At 37.8% G+C, this 18346-nt stretch overlaps 1 protein-coding gene across 17 annotated transcripts in view; it reads left to right on the top strand.

Annotated features, from left to right (window-relative positions):
• Positions 1 to 18346, top strand: part of ttn.2 (titin, tandem duplicate 2) — a 181850-nt gene that overhangs the window by 49667 nt on the left and 113837 nt on the right. For 9 of the 17 annotated variants that reach the window (XM_053680786.1, XM_053680796.1, XM_053680789.1 and 6 more), the window contains 43 exons: positions 2 to 289; positions 429 to 707; positions 815 to 1096; positions 1181 to 1459; positions 1570 to 1848; positions 1954 to 2232; positions 2342 to 2629; positions 2752 to 3030; positions 4297 to 4578; positions 4691 to 4972; positions 5083 to 5361; positions 5452 to 5730; positions 5826 to 6113; positions 6237 to 6515; positions 6821 to 7102; positions 7308 to 7586; positions 7688 to 7969; positions 8058 to 8336; positions 8544 to 8831; positions 8996 to 9274; positions 9374 to 9652; positions 9765 to 10043; positions 10176 to 10463; positions 10576 to 10863; positions 11117 to 11407; positions 11588 to 11875; positions 12367 to 12492; positions 12648 to 12921; positions 13016 to 13202; positions 13424 to 13510; positions 14103 to 14370; positions 14584 to 14844; positions 15165 to 15374; positions 15492 to 15569; positions 15665 to 15691; positions 15823 to 15879; positions 15971 to 16021; positions 16283 to 16333; positions 16698 to 16769; positions 16993 to 17064; positions 17272 to 17352; positions 17611 to 17661; positions 18076 to 18270. In XM_053680786.1, the coding sequence (XP_053536761.1) occupies positions 2 to 289; positions 429 to 707; positions 815 to 1096; positions 1181 to 1459; positions 1570 to 1848; positions 1954 to 2232; positions 2342 to 2629; positions 2752 to 3030; positions 4297 to 4578; positions 4691 to 4972; positions 5083 to 5361; positions 5452 to 5730; positions 5826 to 6113; positions 6237 to 6515; positions 6821 to 7102; positions 7308 to 7586; positions 7688 to 7969; positions 8058 to 8336; positions 8544 to 8831; positions 8996 to 9274; positions 9374 to 9652; positions 9765 to 10043; positions 10176 to 10463; positions 10576 to 10863; positions 11117 to 11407; positions 11588 to 11875; positions 12367 to 12492; positions 12648 to 12921; positions 13016 to 13202; positions 13424 to 13510; positions 14103 to 14370; positions 14584 to 14844; positions 15165 to 15374; positions 15492 to 15569; positions 15665 to 15691; positions 15823 to 15879; positions 15971 to 16021; positions 16283 to 16333; positions 16698 to 16769; positions 16993 to 17064; positions 17272 to 17352; positions 17611 to 17661; positions 18076 to 18270 (9492 nt within the window). The remainder of the gene's footprint in view (position 1; positions 290 to 428; positions 708 to 814; positions 1097 to 1180; positions 1460 to 1569; positions 1849 to 1953; positions 2233 to 2341; positions 2630 to 2751; positions 3031 to 4296; positions 4579 to 4690; positions 4973 to 5082; positions 5362 to 5451; positions 5731 to 5825; positions 6114 to 6236; positions 6516 to 6820; positions 7103 to 7307; positions 7587 to 7687; positions 7970 to 8057; positions 8337 to 8543; positions 8832 to 8995; positions 9275 to 9373; positions 9653 to 9764; positions 10044 to 10175; positions 10464 to 10575; positions 10864 to 11116; positions 11408 to 11587; positions 11876 to 12366; positions 12493 to 12647; positions 12922 to 13015; positions 13203 to 13423; positions 13511 to 14102; positions 14371 to 14583; positions 14845 to 15164; positions 15375 to 15491; positions 15570 to 15664; positions 15692 to 15822; positions 15880 to 15970; positions 16022 to 16282; positions 16334 to 16697; positions 16770 to 16992; positions 17065 to 17271; positions 17353 to 17610; positions 17662 to 18075; positions 18271 to 18346) is intronic. The other 8 variants (XM_053680797.1, XM_053680793.1, XM_053680791.1 and 5 more) reach the window with 4 other exon arrangements.

The raw sequence follows: 18346 nt of genomic DNA, 5'->3' as shown, positions 1-18346 counted from the left end.
GATAAAATTATACCTCCAACCTTCACGAAAAGTCTTAAAAAGATTGATGGTAACCTTGGAGGACATATCCAGATGGAATGTAAGGTGTCAGGGTCGCAGCCCATGACAATATCTTGGTTCAAAGATGGAAAGGAGATCACAACTGGGATAAAGTACCAAACTGAAATGAAAGAAAGCACCGCTTTGTTAAAAATATCCCAGTTAGAGCCTGCTGATGCTGGGGTTTTCATGTGCCATGCAACTAATGCTGCAGGGCATAGCGAGACCAGTGGAACAGTATCTGTTAAAGGTTAGAAGAATTGCTCTAGTGATTTCTTTACCTTATAGTATTTAAAATAATTAAGGTACATTATTTTCAATACATGTACCATGCCTATATATTTATGTAGTGATTTACCTGTGATGTTTTTCTTGGCAACTGAAAACAGAGCCACCAGTCTTCACATTGAAACCTGAATCTCAAGATGCTATTCCAGGGTCTAATGTTGTTTTGAAAGCTGCTTTTACCGGAACACCAAGTTTTACTATTAAGTGGTTCAAGGAAGAGAACGAGATATTAACTGGAGGTAGTTGTTTCATCAAGAAAGATTCCTCTTCAAGTTCTTTGGCACTGCACTCTGTAAAGCCATCACATTCTGCCAAATATACTTGCCAAGTTGCCAATGATGCAGGAAGGGTTTCGTGCACCGCAGTCTTATTTGTGAAAGGTGCCTCTTCTTTGCTTCTTTATGTTTTTACTACTGTTATGTACTGTTATTGTTTTACCACTCTTATGCATGATTATCATAAATATGATGTTATTCTCTTTTTTTAGAGCCTCCGATGTTTGTGACGAAACTTGATTCAAGTAAATTAGCAGTGAATGGCAGTGTTGTGGTTTTGGAGTGTAAAGTAACTGGCAGTCCTGAAATTGCTATTACGTGGTACAAAAATAATACAGAAATCAGCCCAAGTAGTAAATATCAAATGACCTTCACTGACTCAGTTGCTACACTGCAGATATCCAGTTGTAGTCTTGAAGAGAGCGGGGATTATATTTGTGTAGCATCTAGCGATGCTGGCAGTGACAAATGCAGTTGCTTGGTTACCGTCAAAGGTATGTAAGAGAGGATCATCTGAAATATTTTACTAGCTATTTATCAGCTATAGTTTTGGCTTATTTTGTATTCTTTTACCCCAGAACCTCCTGCATTTGTTAAGTTATTTGAAGCCAGAGAAGTTGTCCAAGGCTCAGATGTTGTGCTTGAGGGATCTGTCTCAGGAACAACCCCATTTGAGGTTTCGTGCTTCAAAGACTCAAAGCAGATCAGAAATGACCGCCGGCATATCATTGGCATAAAGAATGATGTAGTTACTATTGAGATTCTCAAGTTTGAACCTGGAGATGCTGGCAAATATAAATGCGCAGTAGCAAATGAAGTGGGACAGACCTCGTGTGATTGTCAAATTATATTGAAAGGTTATTATGACTTTGAAACTATTTGAAACCACGGCAAACATGTTCATTAGCACAAGCTGTAGACTTACATTTTCAGATTCTAAGTATATGCCTTATTTTTCTTTTATTAGAGCCACCATCATTCACGCAGAAGCTAGAGAACATGGATGCCTTACTAGGCAGCGAGCTTACAATGCTATGCGTTCTGAAAGGCTCACTGCCTATGACCGTGTCATGGACAAAAGGTGACCATGAGGTCAAAGATTCTGAGGATGTCCAGATTTCTTTTGAGAACAGAACAGCAGTGCTGTATTTCTCTAATGTAAATTTAAAACACTCTGGAAAGTACACATGTCATGCTCAGAATGAGGCTGGAAGTCAGAACTGTACAGCAGCTTTGGTGGTCAAAGGTTTGATTTGATTATTATTTGAAGTAAACACATACTTAGATTTGATTACCTAGTGTCAACACATTGTTAATGCATTGGCACAACAATATTTCTTATACTTTACAGAGCCAGCAAATATTACAGAGCAGGCCAAGTCTATCAGTGTCACAGTAGGAGATCCAGTCACTCTGGAGTGCAGGTTCTCAGGCACTAAATCCCTGAAAGCCAAATGGTTGAAGAATGGAAAAGAACTGATATCTAGCAAAAAATACAAAATACAAAGCACTGATACAAGCTCCATATTAAAGATCCTTTCTGCAGAGAGGAATGACGATGGCGAATATAGGTTTGAGGTTTCAAATGATGTTGGCAGCAGCTCTTGTGAAGCCTGTGTAACAGTACTAGGTTAGTTTGTTAACAAAGGTGTTTTTTTTTTTTTTTTAATTAAAAAAATATACATTATGTCTCAGGACAATGTACTCATTCACATTCTATATTTTTGTTATTGTAACAGATCAAATAATTAAGCCATCGTTCACAAGAAAATTAAAACAATCAGAAGGTATTAAAGGATCCTTTGCACAGTTGGAATGTCTGGTTGCAGGATCTCTGCCTATAAAAATCACTTGGTTTAAGGAGAACAAGGAGATCGAGACAAATGAAAAACATAAATGTGTTTTCTTTGAGAACGCAGCATCTTTGGAAATCAGTCGTCTTGATAGTTTGGACAGTGGAAATTATACCTGCATTGCTGCAAACAAAGCAGGCAGTGCCCAGTGTTCTGGTGTCTTAAGAGTTAAAGGTTTGCATTTTCCCATCATTAATGTCTAAATCTTGCATTATAAACCTGTAAATCTGCCTACATTCTCATATCTTTAATTTTACTAAACCTAATGTACTATTTTTTTTTTTTTTTATAAACAGAACCTCCTGTTATCATTGAGAAACCTGAGTCACAGCAGGTCATAACTGGAACCAGAGTGAAATTCAGTGTACTTGTGTCTGGAACTCCCCCACTGACCATCAAGTGGTTCAGAAATAGAAAAGAGGTCTTATCTGGGGTTGATTGCTCCATTCAGAAAGATGACACTTCAGGCTCACTTGAGCTGTTCTTCACTAAGCCATCAGACTCTGGAGACTACATTTGTGAAATAAGCAATGACGTTGGCTCAGATTCCTGCCAAACAACACTCTTTGTCAAAGGTTTTTCACAGCAATTCAATTTTAAGTAGGGATGCATCGATACCATTCTTTGTTACTCATAGATACCTATAATGAAATGAGTAGCTTATTTATTATTAAGCAATCAGGGGCATCATGGGGCATTTTATTAGCTCAGTATTTGAGGGTTACTGGCATGTGCTGCTGGTAATGAATTCTTGATAAATTTAATGTTTATGGCCTTTAAACTTTATCTTTAACAGAGCACGTAAGGATGGCTGTCCTGGGCATACAGACTATTATCAAACTGAATGATTATTAAAAAACGAGCACAAGTTGCTGTGCATTGCACATCGAGTCCTCAAGCAAGACAGTTTCTCTGCATTTTCTTTGCACCTTGCAATCATTTTTAATGATTCCGCTCGATGATCAGGTTAATTTTATTTTATTTAGGGAGATGCTACAATACCACCTCTTGATATTTTTACAGAGCACAGTTTGTAGTCTGCTTTACTTTGATTGCCATCATTACTTGTACCAGTTCATGATGGTTGTCCACACTGTAAAACCAGATAGTTAATTTAACTAAAAAAATTTGAGGAAACTAATTACCTCAAAATTTTCAAGTTGGGGCACACGGTGGTTTAGGGGTTAGCACGTTTGTCTCACACCTCCAGGGTCGGGGGTTCGATTCCCACCGTGGCCCTGTGTGTGCGGAGTTTGCATGTTCTCCCCGTGCTGCAGGGGTTTCCTCCGGGTACTCCCCCAGTCCAAATGGTAGGCTGATTGGCATATCTAAAGTATCCGTAGTGTATGAATGGGTGTGTGAGTGTGTGTGTGATTGTGCCCTGCGATGGATTGGCACCCTGTCCAGGGTGTACCCCACCTCGTGCACGATGCTTCCTGGGATAGGCTCCAGGTTCCCCGCGACCCTGAAAAGGATAAGCGGTATAGAAGAATGGCTTAAAGAAATTGATTTATCAACTTGAAAATCCATCCATCCATCCATCTTCTATACCGCTTAGTCTTTTCAGGGTCACAGGGAACCTGGAGACTATCCCAGGAACTTAAAAATTTTGAGGTAATTAGTTTCCTCAGATTTTTTGAGTCAAACGAACTTATCCGGTTTTAAAGTGCATTAGCATGATTCCCTTTTACAAGTACAAGTAAATGAGTACCGTATTGAACTGATACCAGATTCGCTATCTATGCATCTCTAGTCTTAATACATCTTCTCATTTATATTTGTGATTGAGAACTCAAATAAATAAAATTAGTACATATGATCTCTTTCTTTTTTATATGCAGAACCCCCCAAATTCATCCGAAAGCCAGACAAAGTTTCAGTAGTGAAACCTGGTCAGTCTGCAATTTTCGAGTGTGAGGTTGCAGGCACACCGGAAATAGACACATACTGGTTTAAAGACGGTAATGACTTAAGTCCAGACGACAAGCATAAAATTAGTTTTGTCAACTCATTGGCACGACTTGAGATTACTGGTGCTGATCTTAAAGACAGTGGTGTGTATTACTGTGAGGCCCGCAATGAGGCGGGTAGTGAGAGCTGTAGCATGGATCTGAAAGTGAAAGGTTGGTGCATACTTTGACATTTACAGATGAATAGTTAATTTGAGTATTCAGAAATACAGGCATGTGCTGTACATAGATTTCATGTTGTGCATCTCTTTTATTCATATTACAGAGCCACCGGTTATTGTAAAGCCATTCACCCCTGTAGAGGTTGTGAAAGGTTCAAATGCCTCTTTTGAGTGTCAAATTCGAGGCACAGCTCCTTTTAAAATAACCTGGCAAAAAGATTCCAAGGAGATCATGCCAAGCACAAAACATGTGTTCTCTCAGAAAAATGGTTCACTAATGTTACTTGACATTCAGAAATGTGATGACTTGGATGTTGGCGAGTACGCTTGTATTATTTCAAATGAAGTTGGAAGTTGTTCATGCAGGACAACACTAAGCATAAAAGGTTGACTCTTTGTTGATTTTTTTTTTTACCTTTAGAATTTTACTGGCATTTTGAACAACACACTTGAACAACTCAACTAACATTTTTTTTTAAAAACTCCCCCCTACCAGAACCACCATCATTTGTAGAAAAGATCCAGAATATTACTACAGTGTTGGGAAATGTAGCAGAGTTTAAATGTGCTGTGAAGGGGTCACCTCCTCTGACCATACAATGGCAGAAAGATGAAACATGGATCTTGGAAGACGCTGAGATTGAGAGAACATTTGAGAATAATGTTGCTACATTAAGAATTCCCATGTGCCAGTCTAACCATAGTGGAAGATACACCTGCCAGGCTATGAATGAGGCAGGGCAGGATAAGTGTTTTGCCACTCTTTTGGTTCAAGGTTGGTTATTTATGACACGTATTTAAGTTTCGATGAGTTTTTAAAACTTTACTGCAGCTGATTACATTGATATATTCTTTTGAACTTCAGAGCCTCCCCAGATTATCGAAAAACCTGAAATGATAAATGTCACTGCTGGAGATCCAGTCAGTTTTGAGTGCAAGGTAACAGGCACTGCCGAACTGAAAGTGAAATGGAGTAAAGATGGCAAAGAGGTGGTCCCATCCAGACAACATAGCCTCAGTTTTGTCAATAACATCAGTAACCTTAAGATTCAGGCTGCACAGTTAGATGATGGAGGAACTTACCTCTTTGAGGTCTCCAACTACATCAGTACCTGCAAGTGTAAAGTGACTTTAAATGTCCTAGGTTAGTGTTTTATTCAATATGTTAAATTACTAAAAGCCTTTTTAAATCACAATACATATGCATTTATTTTTAACCTCTCTTTGTCTTGCAAATAGAACAAACAATTCCTCCTGCCTTCATCAAACCCCTGAGTGACATGGAGGTGATTCTAGGTTCCCCAGTAAAACTGTCATGCAATATATCTGGCTCACTACCAATCTCTGTGGAGTGGTTTAAAGATGGAACTAAACTTACAGGAAAAACCAAGTATAAACTGGTTCAGGACAACAACAGTGTCTTTTTGGAGACTGAGCATCTAGAGAAGGCAGACACTGGAACCTACTCTTGTAAACTTACAAATAAAGCAGGCAGTTGTGAATGCAGTGGAACACTGAGGGTGAAAGGTCAGATGAGATAATGCCATTCAGATTTTTATTTAGATTTCAAGCAAATTTACTCTAAAGTTCAATGATGACTGCCACTTCTTTAACACCACTGTCTGTATTTCTGTTCTGAAAAAAATTTAGAACTCCCAAGCTTTGTGGTGGTGCCTGAGCCACAGGCTGTCATACCAAATACCACTGTTCGTTTTAAAAGTACCTTTAAAGGAACACCTCCGTTCACAGTGAAATGGTTCAAAGAAGATACTGAACTGATTACTGGACCATCCTGCTTTATTGGCCTTGAGGGCCTTTCAAGCTTCATAGATCTTTATGCTGTGGGACTTTCGAACACTGGGCCATACTCTTGCCAAGTTAACAATGATGCTGGTACAGCGAAATGTACCACAAGCTTATTGGTGAAAGGTCTGACTTTTTTCTTGTTGCTGCACTGTCACCATCTTAATTTGTTTTTATAATCATCTCTTATTATTTTGCATTTTACAATGCTGTCCATTTTGCTTGTTTTGCTATCTTTTTTTGCTTTATTTGTCACTATATGTCTGCAGTCTGTTCATCATCTTGCTCATCTTGCATCTTTTTCATTCTTCATCAACATGCTTATTTCTGGCAGCCATCTTGTGCTTTTCATTTTTGAAACCTTCTTCTGCCCTCACTTACTGTAAGTAAATGTGTGATTAAGCTAACTTATGACATTTTTGCCTTTGCAGAACCACCTGAATTTGTGCAGAAACTACCAGCAACAAAGTTTCTAAAGATGGGATTGCCACTCCAGCTTGAATGCAAAGTTACTGGCACACCACCTTTGAAAATTAGCTGGTACAAAAATGACAACGCAGTCACTGAGACTAGAAACATGATGATTGCTTTTGATGGCTCGATGGCAGTGCTTGAGATTTTGAGCACCACCTGTGATGATGATGGAGTGTACACCTGTGAAGTTCAAAATGATGCAGGAACTAAGAGCTGCAGCACCACTCTCTCAGTCAAAGGTTAGCCAGTGGGTGAATTTTCTTACCCAGTGAGATAGACATATACTATGAGTAAATATCTAATACATTTATATAAGATCTGCTTAATGCCTTGTAAAGTTAACTGTTGCTCAACCAGTATCGGTTCAGAAGTAATCTTGGTTCAAACAACAATTATTGTATGCAGGTAAGCTCATCTTAAAATTAAATTTAAATATATTTCTAGAACCACCAAGTTTCCAGAAAGTGCCCTCACCTGTAGAGGGACTGAAAGGCAAAGATACCAGTCTTAGCTGTGAGCTGAAGGGACATGCGCCATTTGAGATAACCTGGTTTAAAGACAAAAAGCAACTGAAGGAAAGTAGAAAGTACAAATTTGTGTCTGAGGGACACTCTGCTACTCTTCACATTCTTGGACTGGAGGCATCAGATGCTGGTGAATATGAATGCAAAGCCTCAAATAATGTAGGAAGTGATACCTGCCAAGGAATGGTGAAACTCAGAGGTTAGTGAACTCAAAACAGTGAAAACTGTTAAATGAATAGAGCTTCCTCTGTTTAGGTTTCTTAGATGAATCTGTTGTTGATATCATTTTCTGCCATTTAGAACCACCAGTTTTTGTCAAGAAACTGACCAATATGACAGTCAAATTTGGTGAGGAAGTTACTCTCATGGCAACTGTCAAAGGCTCTGAGCCAATCAATGTGTCTTGGGTACAAGATAAGGACCATGTTCTTAGAGATGGTGACAACAGAAAAATTACATTTGAAAACAACCAGATAACTTTGAGGATCTTTAAAGCTGATTCAACCACTGCTGGGAAGTATACCTGTGAGATTAAAAATGATGCTGGTGTGGCACAATGCATGGCAAACCTAACTGTTCTAGGTTTGTAGAATTCCTTTATTCATCTTCTTTTGCTTTTCTTCTTAAAGTGAATCTTTCTGAGACCAGATGGTTGTTTTTGAATTTTCAGAGCCCGCTGCCATTTTGGATAAGACCGAGTCTGTAAATGTCACAGCCGGTGACCCAGCAGTTTTAGAATGCACTATATCTGGAACCCCAGAGCTTAAACCAAAATGGTATAAAGATGGAATGGAGCTGTCTTCTGGACAGAAATACAAAATCACCTTCTCCAAAAAGATATCCAGTCTTACGGTGTTGTCCACAGACATAGGTGATACTGGAGATTACACCTTTGAGGTCTCAAATGAAGTCGGAAGTGATAGTTGCAAGATGCACCTTGGTGTTTTAGGTTAGTAGCCTAATATGAATTTTCTTAATTGGCCACATACTGACATTTTAGGAATATTTTACCTGTCAGTGAATGTGGTTGTTAAACTTTATTTGCGCAATACTTAACAGTCCCCATTGAATTTCTTTAATGATTATCTCTTGGGTGAAGTATATCTTCAGGATATTTGCATCGCCGTCAAAACTAATAACTATGTTTTTTAAACAGATAAAATTATCCCTCCTGCATTCTCAAGAAAATTGAAGGATATGCACAGTATCATTGATAAGCCTATTGAACTGAATTGCAAAGTCTCAGGTTCTGCACCTCTTACCATTTCATGGTACCACAATGGTGAGGAGATTGAGAGTGGGCCAAACTATGAAATTAGTTTTGCTGAGAACACCTGTATGCTCAAGCTGCCCATTCAAAAGCTGTCTGATGCAGGTTCATACAAGTGTAAAGCAGTGAACAGTGCTGGAACTGCTGAAACTACTGCCTCACTTGATGTTAAAGGTCAGTATTTAGATTTGAGAGAACTCTTACCCCATGAAAATTTCTTCATGAAAAGTTATGTGATCACATTTTTTTTTTTTAAATTTATTTATTTGGCCTTGATCATGGGGTAACTTTCTCAGGTCCATAAACAATGTTCTTTTTTTCTCACATGATTATTGCAGAACCTCCATCTTTTGTGACGTTCCCTCAGCCAGTTGAGGCACTTCCGGGATCAAATGTCTCATTCACTGCAACTGTGAGAGGAAGTGCCCCATTAAAGCTGAAATGGTTCAGAGGCAGTAAAGAGATTGTATCTAGCAGAGCCTGTGAGATCGCACTGAAAGGAGACATAGCTACACTGGAACTCTTTCAAATTGACAAATCTCATGCAGGAGAATACACCTGTCAAATAATGAATGATGTTGGGAAGGAAAACTTCCCTGTGACTCTTTTTGTTAAAGGTTAGTTGACATAGTGACTGTCTGATCGAAACGTTGTACAGCTGTGCCCATGTTATAGTGAGCAACTTTATGTATAATTGTTTTAATTGTTTTAATCAGAAGCGGCACGCTTTGTCAAAAAGCTGAAAAACATCTCTGTTCAAGTGGGCAAGTCAATGATACTTGAATGCACATATGCTGGAAGCCCTAAGATTCTGGTGAAGTGGCACAAAGATGGCCAGGAGATCTTCTCATCTTATAGATACAATATTACAACCACTGAGACCTCCTGCATCCTGGAGTGTCTCAACAGTGATAAAGAGGCAGGAGGAAAATACTCCTGTGAAGTTTCCAATGAAGCTGGCTATGACACCTGTGATGCAACAGTGTCCATTTTAGGTTTTTAATATTAATGTTATTTAAAAATTATTATTATTATATTCTTTTTAGACTTGGAGGAACTATAATTTGCATGCTTTCTTATTATTCCTGGTGTATGTGTGATTTTTAGAGCCACCATTCTTTATTGAGAGTTTGGAACCTATGGAAGTGACTGCAGGTGATGCGGTCTCTCTAAAATGCCAGATTGGGGGCACTCCTGACATCAAAGTCTCCTGGTTCAAAGGGGATGGCAAAGTTCGATCTTCTCCAAGCTGTAGAATTGAGTACTCCAAAGGTGTTGCTTGTTTGAAATTAGCCAAATCCTCCAAAGCTGATATTGGAGAATACACTTGTAAGGCTGAAAACAGCATTGGATCTGCTTCTTCTAGCTGCCACTTAACTGTACAAGGTGAACGTTATGTCTGAAACCAATTTCTTCAGCTCTTAAATGTTTGTTTATTTCAGGTGTCATTTAATTGATGAATTAATTATGTAGTAACTTTTTAATTGTGTTTTGTTTAACTTATTTTTTTTTCTCCAGAGGCCAAGACACCACCATCTTTCCCCAAGAAAATTACTAGCATTCAACAAACTGTAGGACATAGTGTCCAGTTTGAGTGTCGTGTTGCAGGATCATCTCCACTGGAGATCTCTTGGCTTAAAGATGGTGAAGCTCTAAAGAGTAGCTCAGAGTACACTATGACTTTTGATGATAACTCTGCTATCCTAAGAATTGCAGTGGGAGAAATGAGACACTCTGGAGAATATACTTGCGTTGCAACAAATATTGTTGGAACTGCCTCTTGTCGAGCCAAGCTCACACTTCAAGGTCTGCTCATGTATATATTAATGATTTATCAATGTGTAGTTCTTAACCTAAAGTGTTAACCTCTCTTAATGTGTCTGAGGCTTTGAATTAATTGTATTGTTTTACATCTCAGAGCCAAGATACCCACCCGTGTTTGATAGAAAGCTTTCACCTGTGGATGTTTCAGTTGGAAATACTGTGCAATTGGAATGCCACATGACTGGATCATTACCTATAAAAGTCACTTGGTCAAAGGATCATAAAGATATCCGCACAGGGGGCAATTATAAGATATCATGTGTGGAAAACACCCCGCAATTGACTATTCTGAAAGCAGATAAGGCTGACTCTGGCCGTTATTCTTGCCATGCTAGTAATGATATGGGGAAGGACTCATGTTCAACAGAGGTCACTGTAAAAGGTATTTGGTGTCTGCTTATAAATGTGGTTGTCTGCTCTTAAATCAACTGTTTCTTTGTAAATTCAGTCTTTTCCTTCTTGTAAGATCATCATGCTTTTGTTGGCTGGCTCTTGTCCCTTCAAAATGGTCAACAGAAAAGTGATTCTGCAAACTACTAAACCCTTCATGTTTGGTGTCGTTTGTGCTAATTTGCAATACAATGTATTGTTATAATACATTAAATTAAATGTACATGATTGATTATTATTCCTAGAACAAAAGATTCCACCAAGCTTCACCAAAAAGCCTTCAGAAACCCTTGAGGATACTGAGGGCAAGTTGTTGAAGATTGAGGCTCGTGTTGCTGGATCACAGCCCATGATTGTCAACTGGTATAAAGATGACAAAGAAATCTTCAGCTCTGACAGATATGATATGACCTTCAAAAGCAGCATGGCTGTGATGGTGATAAAGAGTTCCTCCATCTCAGACAGTGGTACTTATACATGCAAAGTCACCAATGAGGCTGGTTCTGCTTCTTGCCAGGTTTTGGCTCATATTACAGGTGACTGCATGCATTTTTGCACCCTTTGCAAACACTTCACTCTCTCTAAAATGTTGCAAATCTAATTCCTGCATAAAGTCAAACTGTAAATTACTGCAGTTTATACTTTTAGAACATTCTATTAACACAACTTTTTTTATTCTTTCATTGTGGTTTGTGTTCTTCACTTTCGTAATGCAGAGCGGGCGGTACCTCCGAGCTTTGACTTGCCTCTTAAACCTGTGACACTGAATGAGGGTGAGACACTTTCACTTAGCTGCCATGTACGTGGCTCTCCACCCCTGAAAATTCAGTGGATGAAGGACAGAAGGGAGTTGATGTCCTCTGCCAGCACCAAGATCACCTTTGTAGATGGTACCGCTACACTACAAATGCTTAATGTGTCTAAGACAGATGCAGGAGATTACCTCTGTAAGGCAACCAATGAAGCTGGTAGTGAGTTCTGCAAGTCCAGAGTTACTATTAAAGGTATTTCTTTCCCAATCCATGGTTTTTCAACAACATGCACAGTATTTTTACGCACTGTTTTTACATACACAAGTTTTTATATATGCACTATCTGTAATAGTATATTCTAAAAGCTTTATCCTACCATTTAGGTCTTTTTTTGTGACACTAAATCTGAATTTTTCTTAATTACTAATGTTATATGTCATGATAAGTATGACTTAAATTTCAGTTCCTCACTCATGACAAAAGTAAGCAAAGGTATCCCTTATTTAGTAATACCAAATATGTCAAGTTACAGGTTTCTTGCAGTGGTTTTGTTGCCATTCTTGACTTATTTATCTCTCTGAGTTGTCTTGACTTAGTTGTCTCTCTGAGCCCTCTTATGTCCATCTAATAGCTACAGGTCTATTATTATTATTATTATTATTATTATATAATTATCATTATTATTAGGTCTATTATTATTATCTCTATCTATCATAATTTTGTTATGTAATCCTAATTAACAGAGAAGCCAAAAGCTCCTGCTACTGCGCCCACTCCAGCTCCTGCAGCACCTGCAGCTCCTGAACCAGCTAAGAAATTGGACAATTTATTCTTCATTGAGGAACCCAAGAGTGTCCATATCACTGAGAGTAAGTACTCCAATATTTTTTTATTTAATATCTTGATTAAATTGAATAGTCAGTCGCAGATTATTGGGCCTTGATGCAAAGCACCTACCAAGGGTGTTAAATTTGGAAAAATATACTTTCTTCTTTCTTCAAACATATCTTTAATGTATTTACAGAGGGCACTGCGACCTTCATTGCCAAGGTTGGCGGTGATCCCATTCCTAATGTGAAATGGATGAAGGGCAAATGGAGGCAGATGACTCATGGTGGTCGCATTGCCATTGTGCAGAAGGACCAAGATGCCAAGCTGGAGATCAAAGATGTGACCAAATCGGATGCTGGACAGTATAGATGTGTAGCATCAAATAAACATGGAGAAATTGAATCCAGCACTGATCTGACTGTTGTTGAGAAGAAAGAGATTACACCTGAAATGGTCACATTGAAGAAGTGAGCTGGGGTTTAATGTTGCTTTTATGATTTATTAAATAAGCATGCATTTAGTTATAAAATAGAACAACTAAACAATCATTTTCGCTTTTAGGACACCCTCAAAACAGAAAAGCCCCAAAGAGGACAAGGACATTAATATTGTTGAGCTGCTCAGAAATGTGGACCCCAAAGAGTATGAGAAATATGCACGTATGTACGGCATCACAGACTACCGTGGCCTTCTTCAAGCCATTGAATTTCTAAAGAAGGAGAAAGAAGAAGAACAAAGGGCAAGACCTGTGAGTCGTCTACTGTACATTTCATGACTTCGATTCAACTGTTGTTTTACAGAATGTTTGCACCTTATTCTGTTAAGATTTTATCAGAATGTATTTTCTTTTGAGTGCTGCCTGTAGACAGCTGATAATACAGGGAGTAAACCAGAGACACCACAGAAACTGGCGGTGCTTCATTCTGTTGCCTTGTCTTCCTTTTTGATGCTTTATTGTCTTGGTTTTAGGAACTGGAACATACGAGACGTGAGTCAGATGAACAGGATCTATCAAAACTTGTGGCTGATTTACAGAAAAGAATGGAGCAAACTGAGGTGTGACTATGTGTTTATTTATAAGCACAGTTTCATGAATGCCATATATGAGGCATACTGTTATAAAACAATCAGTGATAGGGTGGTGTGAAGCTACCCAGTTATGGTTACTACCCCTAAGTTGATCTCCTATAACATTATGTACAGACGTGTTTTATTCATTTTATACCACAGAAATTACAATTACATTCTTAAATTATTAACATTAAAAAAAACAACAACATCCTTTCATAAATGTTAAATAAATGTTTCCTTACAGAAAGCTTCAACATAATACATTTTTAACCTACGATTTTTTAATAATCTGTTTATTATTAGACATAAATTATGTGTAGTGTCTACCATACACACCCCGTGAATAAGTTACTATAGAAAAAAACATTTATTAAAACAACTACATTAATATAAACATATGATTTGGCTTGTAGCTACTGTCAGAGCTGCTGTAAGAAAATTAAACAACACAGTCTGACCAACAAGATTTGAGAATGTTCTGAACAGTTCTGTGGTGTATTGTGTGTCTGTGTATATGTGGTATATTTATTTCTTTTTACTCACGCATACCCATTCTTTTCTTGTCTTTTACACGCAGCCTATAACACTGATCAGAGACATCACTGACCAGACTACAGTTGCCAACAGAGACGCTGTGTTTGAATGTGAGATCAAAATCAACTACCCGGAGATAACGCTGTCCTGGTACAAAGGAACCCAGAAACTTGATACAAGTGACAAGTATGAGATTAAAGTTGTTGGTGACCGCCACATCTTAAAGCTCAAGAATTGCCAGCCCCGGGACGAGGGCAGTTATCGCATTGTATGTGGACCACATATCTCCGGTGCCAAATTGACAGTGTTGGGTATGTACTGTATTTCAGATATGGCTTATTTCTTGTAGAAATCCTTCAGATAAACAATGGTATATGGTTACCTCTGCAAATAAAAACTTGTATTTAGATTTAAAGAGCCATTAGCTAATTTCAATAAACTTTTAACATTGTTACTTTTTGAAACATTTCTCCATTCGATGCTAAGAGTGTGGGATTTTATTGTATTCTCCTTTTTTCTTACAGAAGGTGAAGTGGAACAGCACATGGAGGATGTTGCTGGTAAGGAAGGCCAAACCTGTACACTCGCATGCCAGTTCTCCATACCTAATGCAAAGGCCCAGTGGTTTAAAAATGGAAAGCTTTTAGAGCCTCATGGCAGGTATAAATATTCTGTGGCCAATTACACTCAGAAGCTATCAATTAAAGACGTTAGGCCTGAAGACCAAGGAGAATATACCTGCAAATATAAAAACCTTGAAACAACAGCAAATCTTTGGGTTGAAGGTGTGTATCGTGTCATCAAACTCACAATTTTATCATCTAAAAAAAATTAGACCATTTACTAACCTCTTCCATCTTCATCTTTGAAAGTCTTTGTTGGGCAAAGCACTCTTCTCTTGAATGTTTGAACCATCCTCATGTTCTTTTAAATTTTTTTTGTATGGATCCCATGGATAACTGAAAATGGAGAATTGAAGAGCATTTTGATCTTTTTTCTTTAAAGATGACTGAGAAACCTTAATGAAAAGTCTTCATGTTTGTGTATACCTTATGTCAAGCAAAGCAGGCTTCCTAACCAACAATCTTGCATCATCTCTCTTTAGCGGAGCAAATACATTTCACTAAACGCATCCAGAACATTGTGGTTCGGGAACGACAGTCTGCAACTTTTGAATGTGAAGTGTCCTTTGACAATGCCATTGTAACATGGTACAAGGACACATGGGAGCTTAAAGAAAGCCCAAAATATACATTCAGGAGCGAAGGCCGACGCCACTTTATGATCATCCGCAATGTAACGTCGGAGGATGAAGGTTTGTCCAGCTGAAATCCTGCTGGATTCCATTTTTTTTTTTTATCTCTCTGATTTTCATCGTAATATTCGTCTGGTTTCAAAACAGACCCAACTAATCTGATGAAAAATTCTTTAGGCGTATATTCAGTGATTGTCAGATTGGAGCCCAGAGGCGAAGCCAAAAGCACAGCAGAGCTTTACCTGTCAGGGAAAGGTCTGTACAATCCTGTTAGCACCTGTTAGTATTCAGGGAACGTGCATATTCCAGTGCATGTCTATAACACTATTTTACTTTACCTCCTTTCACAGACATTGATGTAGGAAGGGTGCCTTATGGTAAGTATTTTCATCCAAAGAGCCCATTATACCATTATATAGTAAACTTAACTATGCTACAGCTATCCTAAGAATCCAATATATTCCAATTATATTCTCTAGAAATTAAATTAATATTTAAAACCCTCCAGATATTCCTGATTCATCAATACAAGTCCCTGAAGCACCATCTGCATATACTATCGAAGGTAAGAAAGGGACTTGAATATAAATTTAGCTCTAAAAATCCTAAATTCTTATAAACACACCCTCACTAATTTGATCCTTTATTTCTGAAAGCTGAATCATCTGTTGAATATTATCATTACGAAGAAAAGATGGAAATTCAAGGTATACCATATACTTGAGCTCTCTTCATTATTTTACAAGATCATCCACTAAAATGGACCACATCAATATTAACAAAAATCACCCTCATCTGCTCGTCCACTATATTAATATTAATACAAATGATTAGTATGAGATTGTGAATAACAAATAACCAATTAACATCACCAGATTTAAAAACTAAAAATGCTTAAATGAACTTGACGATTTACTTGGTTCCTTTAGTATTTTAAACATTTTCAATGAACTGTCACTCTTCACCAGGGTATGAGTACAGTACGGAAGAAAGGATAGTAGAGGAAATCTCTATTACAGGTATCAGTGAGAGCTTTCCGTTCTCATCCTTTCATTTTAAATCAGAAGGACAGACTAACCCTCTTTGATTTTCACTAAAATCTCACCATTTGTCTTTGTTTGATTGTTCTCCGTGGTGCCTTCAAAAATTCCCACTGGGTCCTTTTCTAAATGTATGTTAGCCCTTGCGATGTGCCTCTTCAACAAAGTTCATGTAATGTGTTTCTTCTCATCTGTGTAACATCTTGATCTTACCTATGTGTCATTTGTGTTTCGTCGTCAAGTATGTGTGACTTATTCCATGTTATCCACCTCCTTATCTAAATGTCTTATCCAAAACATTTGTGATTTCCCATTATTCTAAGTACATTTTCTGTCCCAACAGCCCCAAGAATTCCTGTGGAAGAGATTGTTGAGAGGAAGGCACTTGGAGTGAGAGAAGTAGTACCAACCAAAGGTAAAAGATGAATGATAAAAGAATGTTGGCTGCTCTGTGTTGGCAAACATTAGGGATGTTTCAATACTTATTTCCCCCAAACTGAGCACAAGTATCTGTTTGTTTGTTTTTTATACCGATATCAATGTTTTATTTGAAATGAGTAACCAACTTGGTATTGAACAATCATGGATGTCACAGAATCTAATGTATTATTTATCTAATGTATTCATTGTTCTTCAAGTTCCTGAGATGATTGAGAAACCAGAGGAGAAACCTGTACCAGTTGAGGAAAGGATAGAAGCACCACTAAAAGGTATACAAAACTCTCCATGTTATGTATGGTACCATGGTGTAAACAAACAAATCACATGTTACAAGTTTTTGGGTCTGTTAGTCCAGTCTCTTGAGTGTATCTTTCTTTTTTTCAATGTTTTACCTCTTGCATTGTTTGTCTTTGGCTACCTTAAATGAATGATTCTTCATAACTAATAATAAAAATATATTGGAAAACATTTTCAAGTACCCGAAGCTAAGAAGCCTAAAGAAGAAAAAGTCATACCACTCAAAGTGGAAGAACCAAAAGTACTTCCCGCTAAAGAAGGTAATATTGTGAATGTCATTTATTCATGTTATATTTCTGGTGCTGTTTTGTCGAAGTTTTGTTGATTTGTCCTTTGTAAGATATCTGTGAAGTTATATGAAGTTTTATATTTGAACACTTTTAACTTCGTATTTCTTTAATCCAATGTTTGTCCTAAGATGTTTGTAAATTTGAAATACAAGTATAAAATATTTAGTTGTTTTGTTAAATTCAATAAAATGTTTTCTTTATGAATTTCTACTTTCGATATCTTAAAAGAACACGAAGAGGTACCTACTCCTCAGCCAACCAAGGTTGCTCCCAAGAAAGGTATTTGTCCAGTCTTTTAACTTCTACTAGTCAAATAGTATGTGTAGTTTTGTACTTGCATTTACATTTTTGTTGAATCTTTGACCGTTTCATATTTTTGTTCACAGTCTGCTTAGACATACACAGTGTGGTCTTTTTCTGTCTGTCAAAATAAAGTGGAATTATTTTATGTGTTGTGATGATACTTTTGTGTTTCTGTTTTTATTCTGCTCTGTATAGTTTTTAGTAGTCTGATATATAGTCTTTGATGTTGTGTCATGATCAAGTTTGTCAGATTTGTTGTCGAGTCTCTTATTTGTTGTATAGGACATGTATTTTTTTCTATATGGCTGTCAAAAAGCATTGTCCACCCTTGTTAAAATGATTCTTTCCAAAGTCTTACAGCTTCTTAACATTCTGTGTTCCATAAAAAAGTGCCAGAAGCTGTAGCACCTGTGGTTCCAGAGCCTAAACCCAAAGAACCTACACCTAAACCTTCATCAGTACCTGAAACTAAACCAAAGCCCAAACTGAAGGCCACACCTGAGCCTACACCTGAAAAGAAGCTAGAACCAAAGCCTGTACTGAAGCCTGTACCTCTGAAGGACACTGAGCCACCTCCAGCCAAAGGTAGTTTTTGTCACTCAAGCTGTGTTTTTTGTGGTTTAGGTGTGATGCTGTATGTTTGTCCTACTTCCACTTTGGA

This window comes from Ictalurus punctatus, chromosome 6 (assembly GCF_001660625.3).
Source record: "Ictalurus punctatus breed USDA103 chromosome 6, Coco_2.0, whole genome shotgun sequence".
Lineage (NCBI taxonomy): Eukaryota > Metazoa > Chordata > Actinopteri > Siluriformes > Ictaluridae > Ictalurus > Ictalurus punctatus.
Note: the sequence above shows the minus strand (reverse complement) of the source record. Positions and strands in the feature narration are given on the sequence as shown.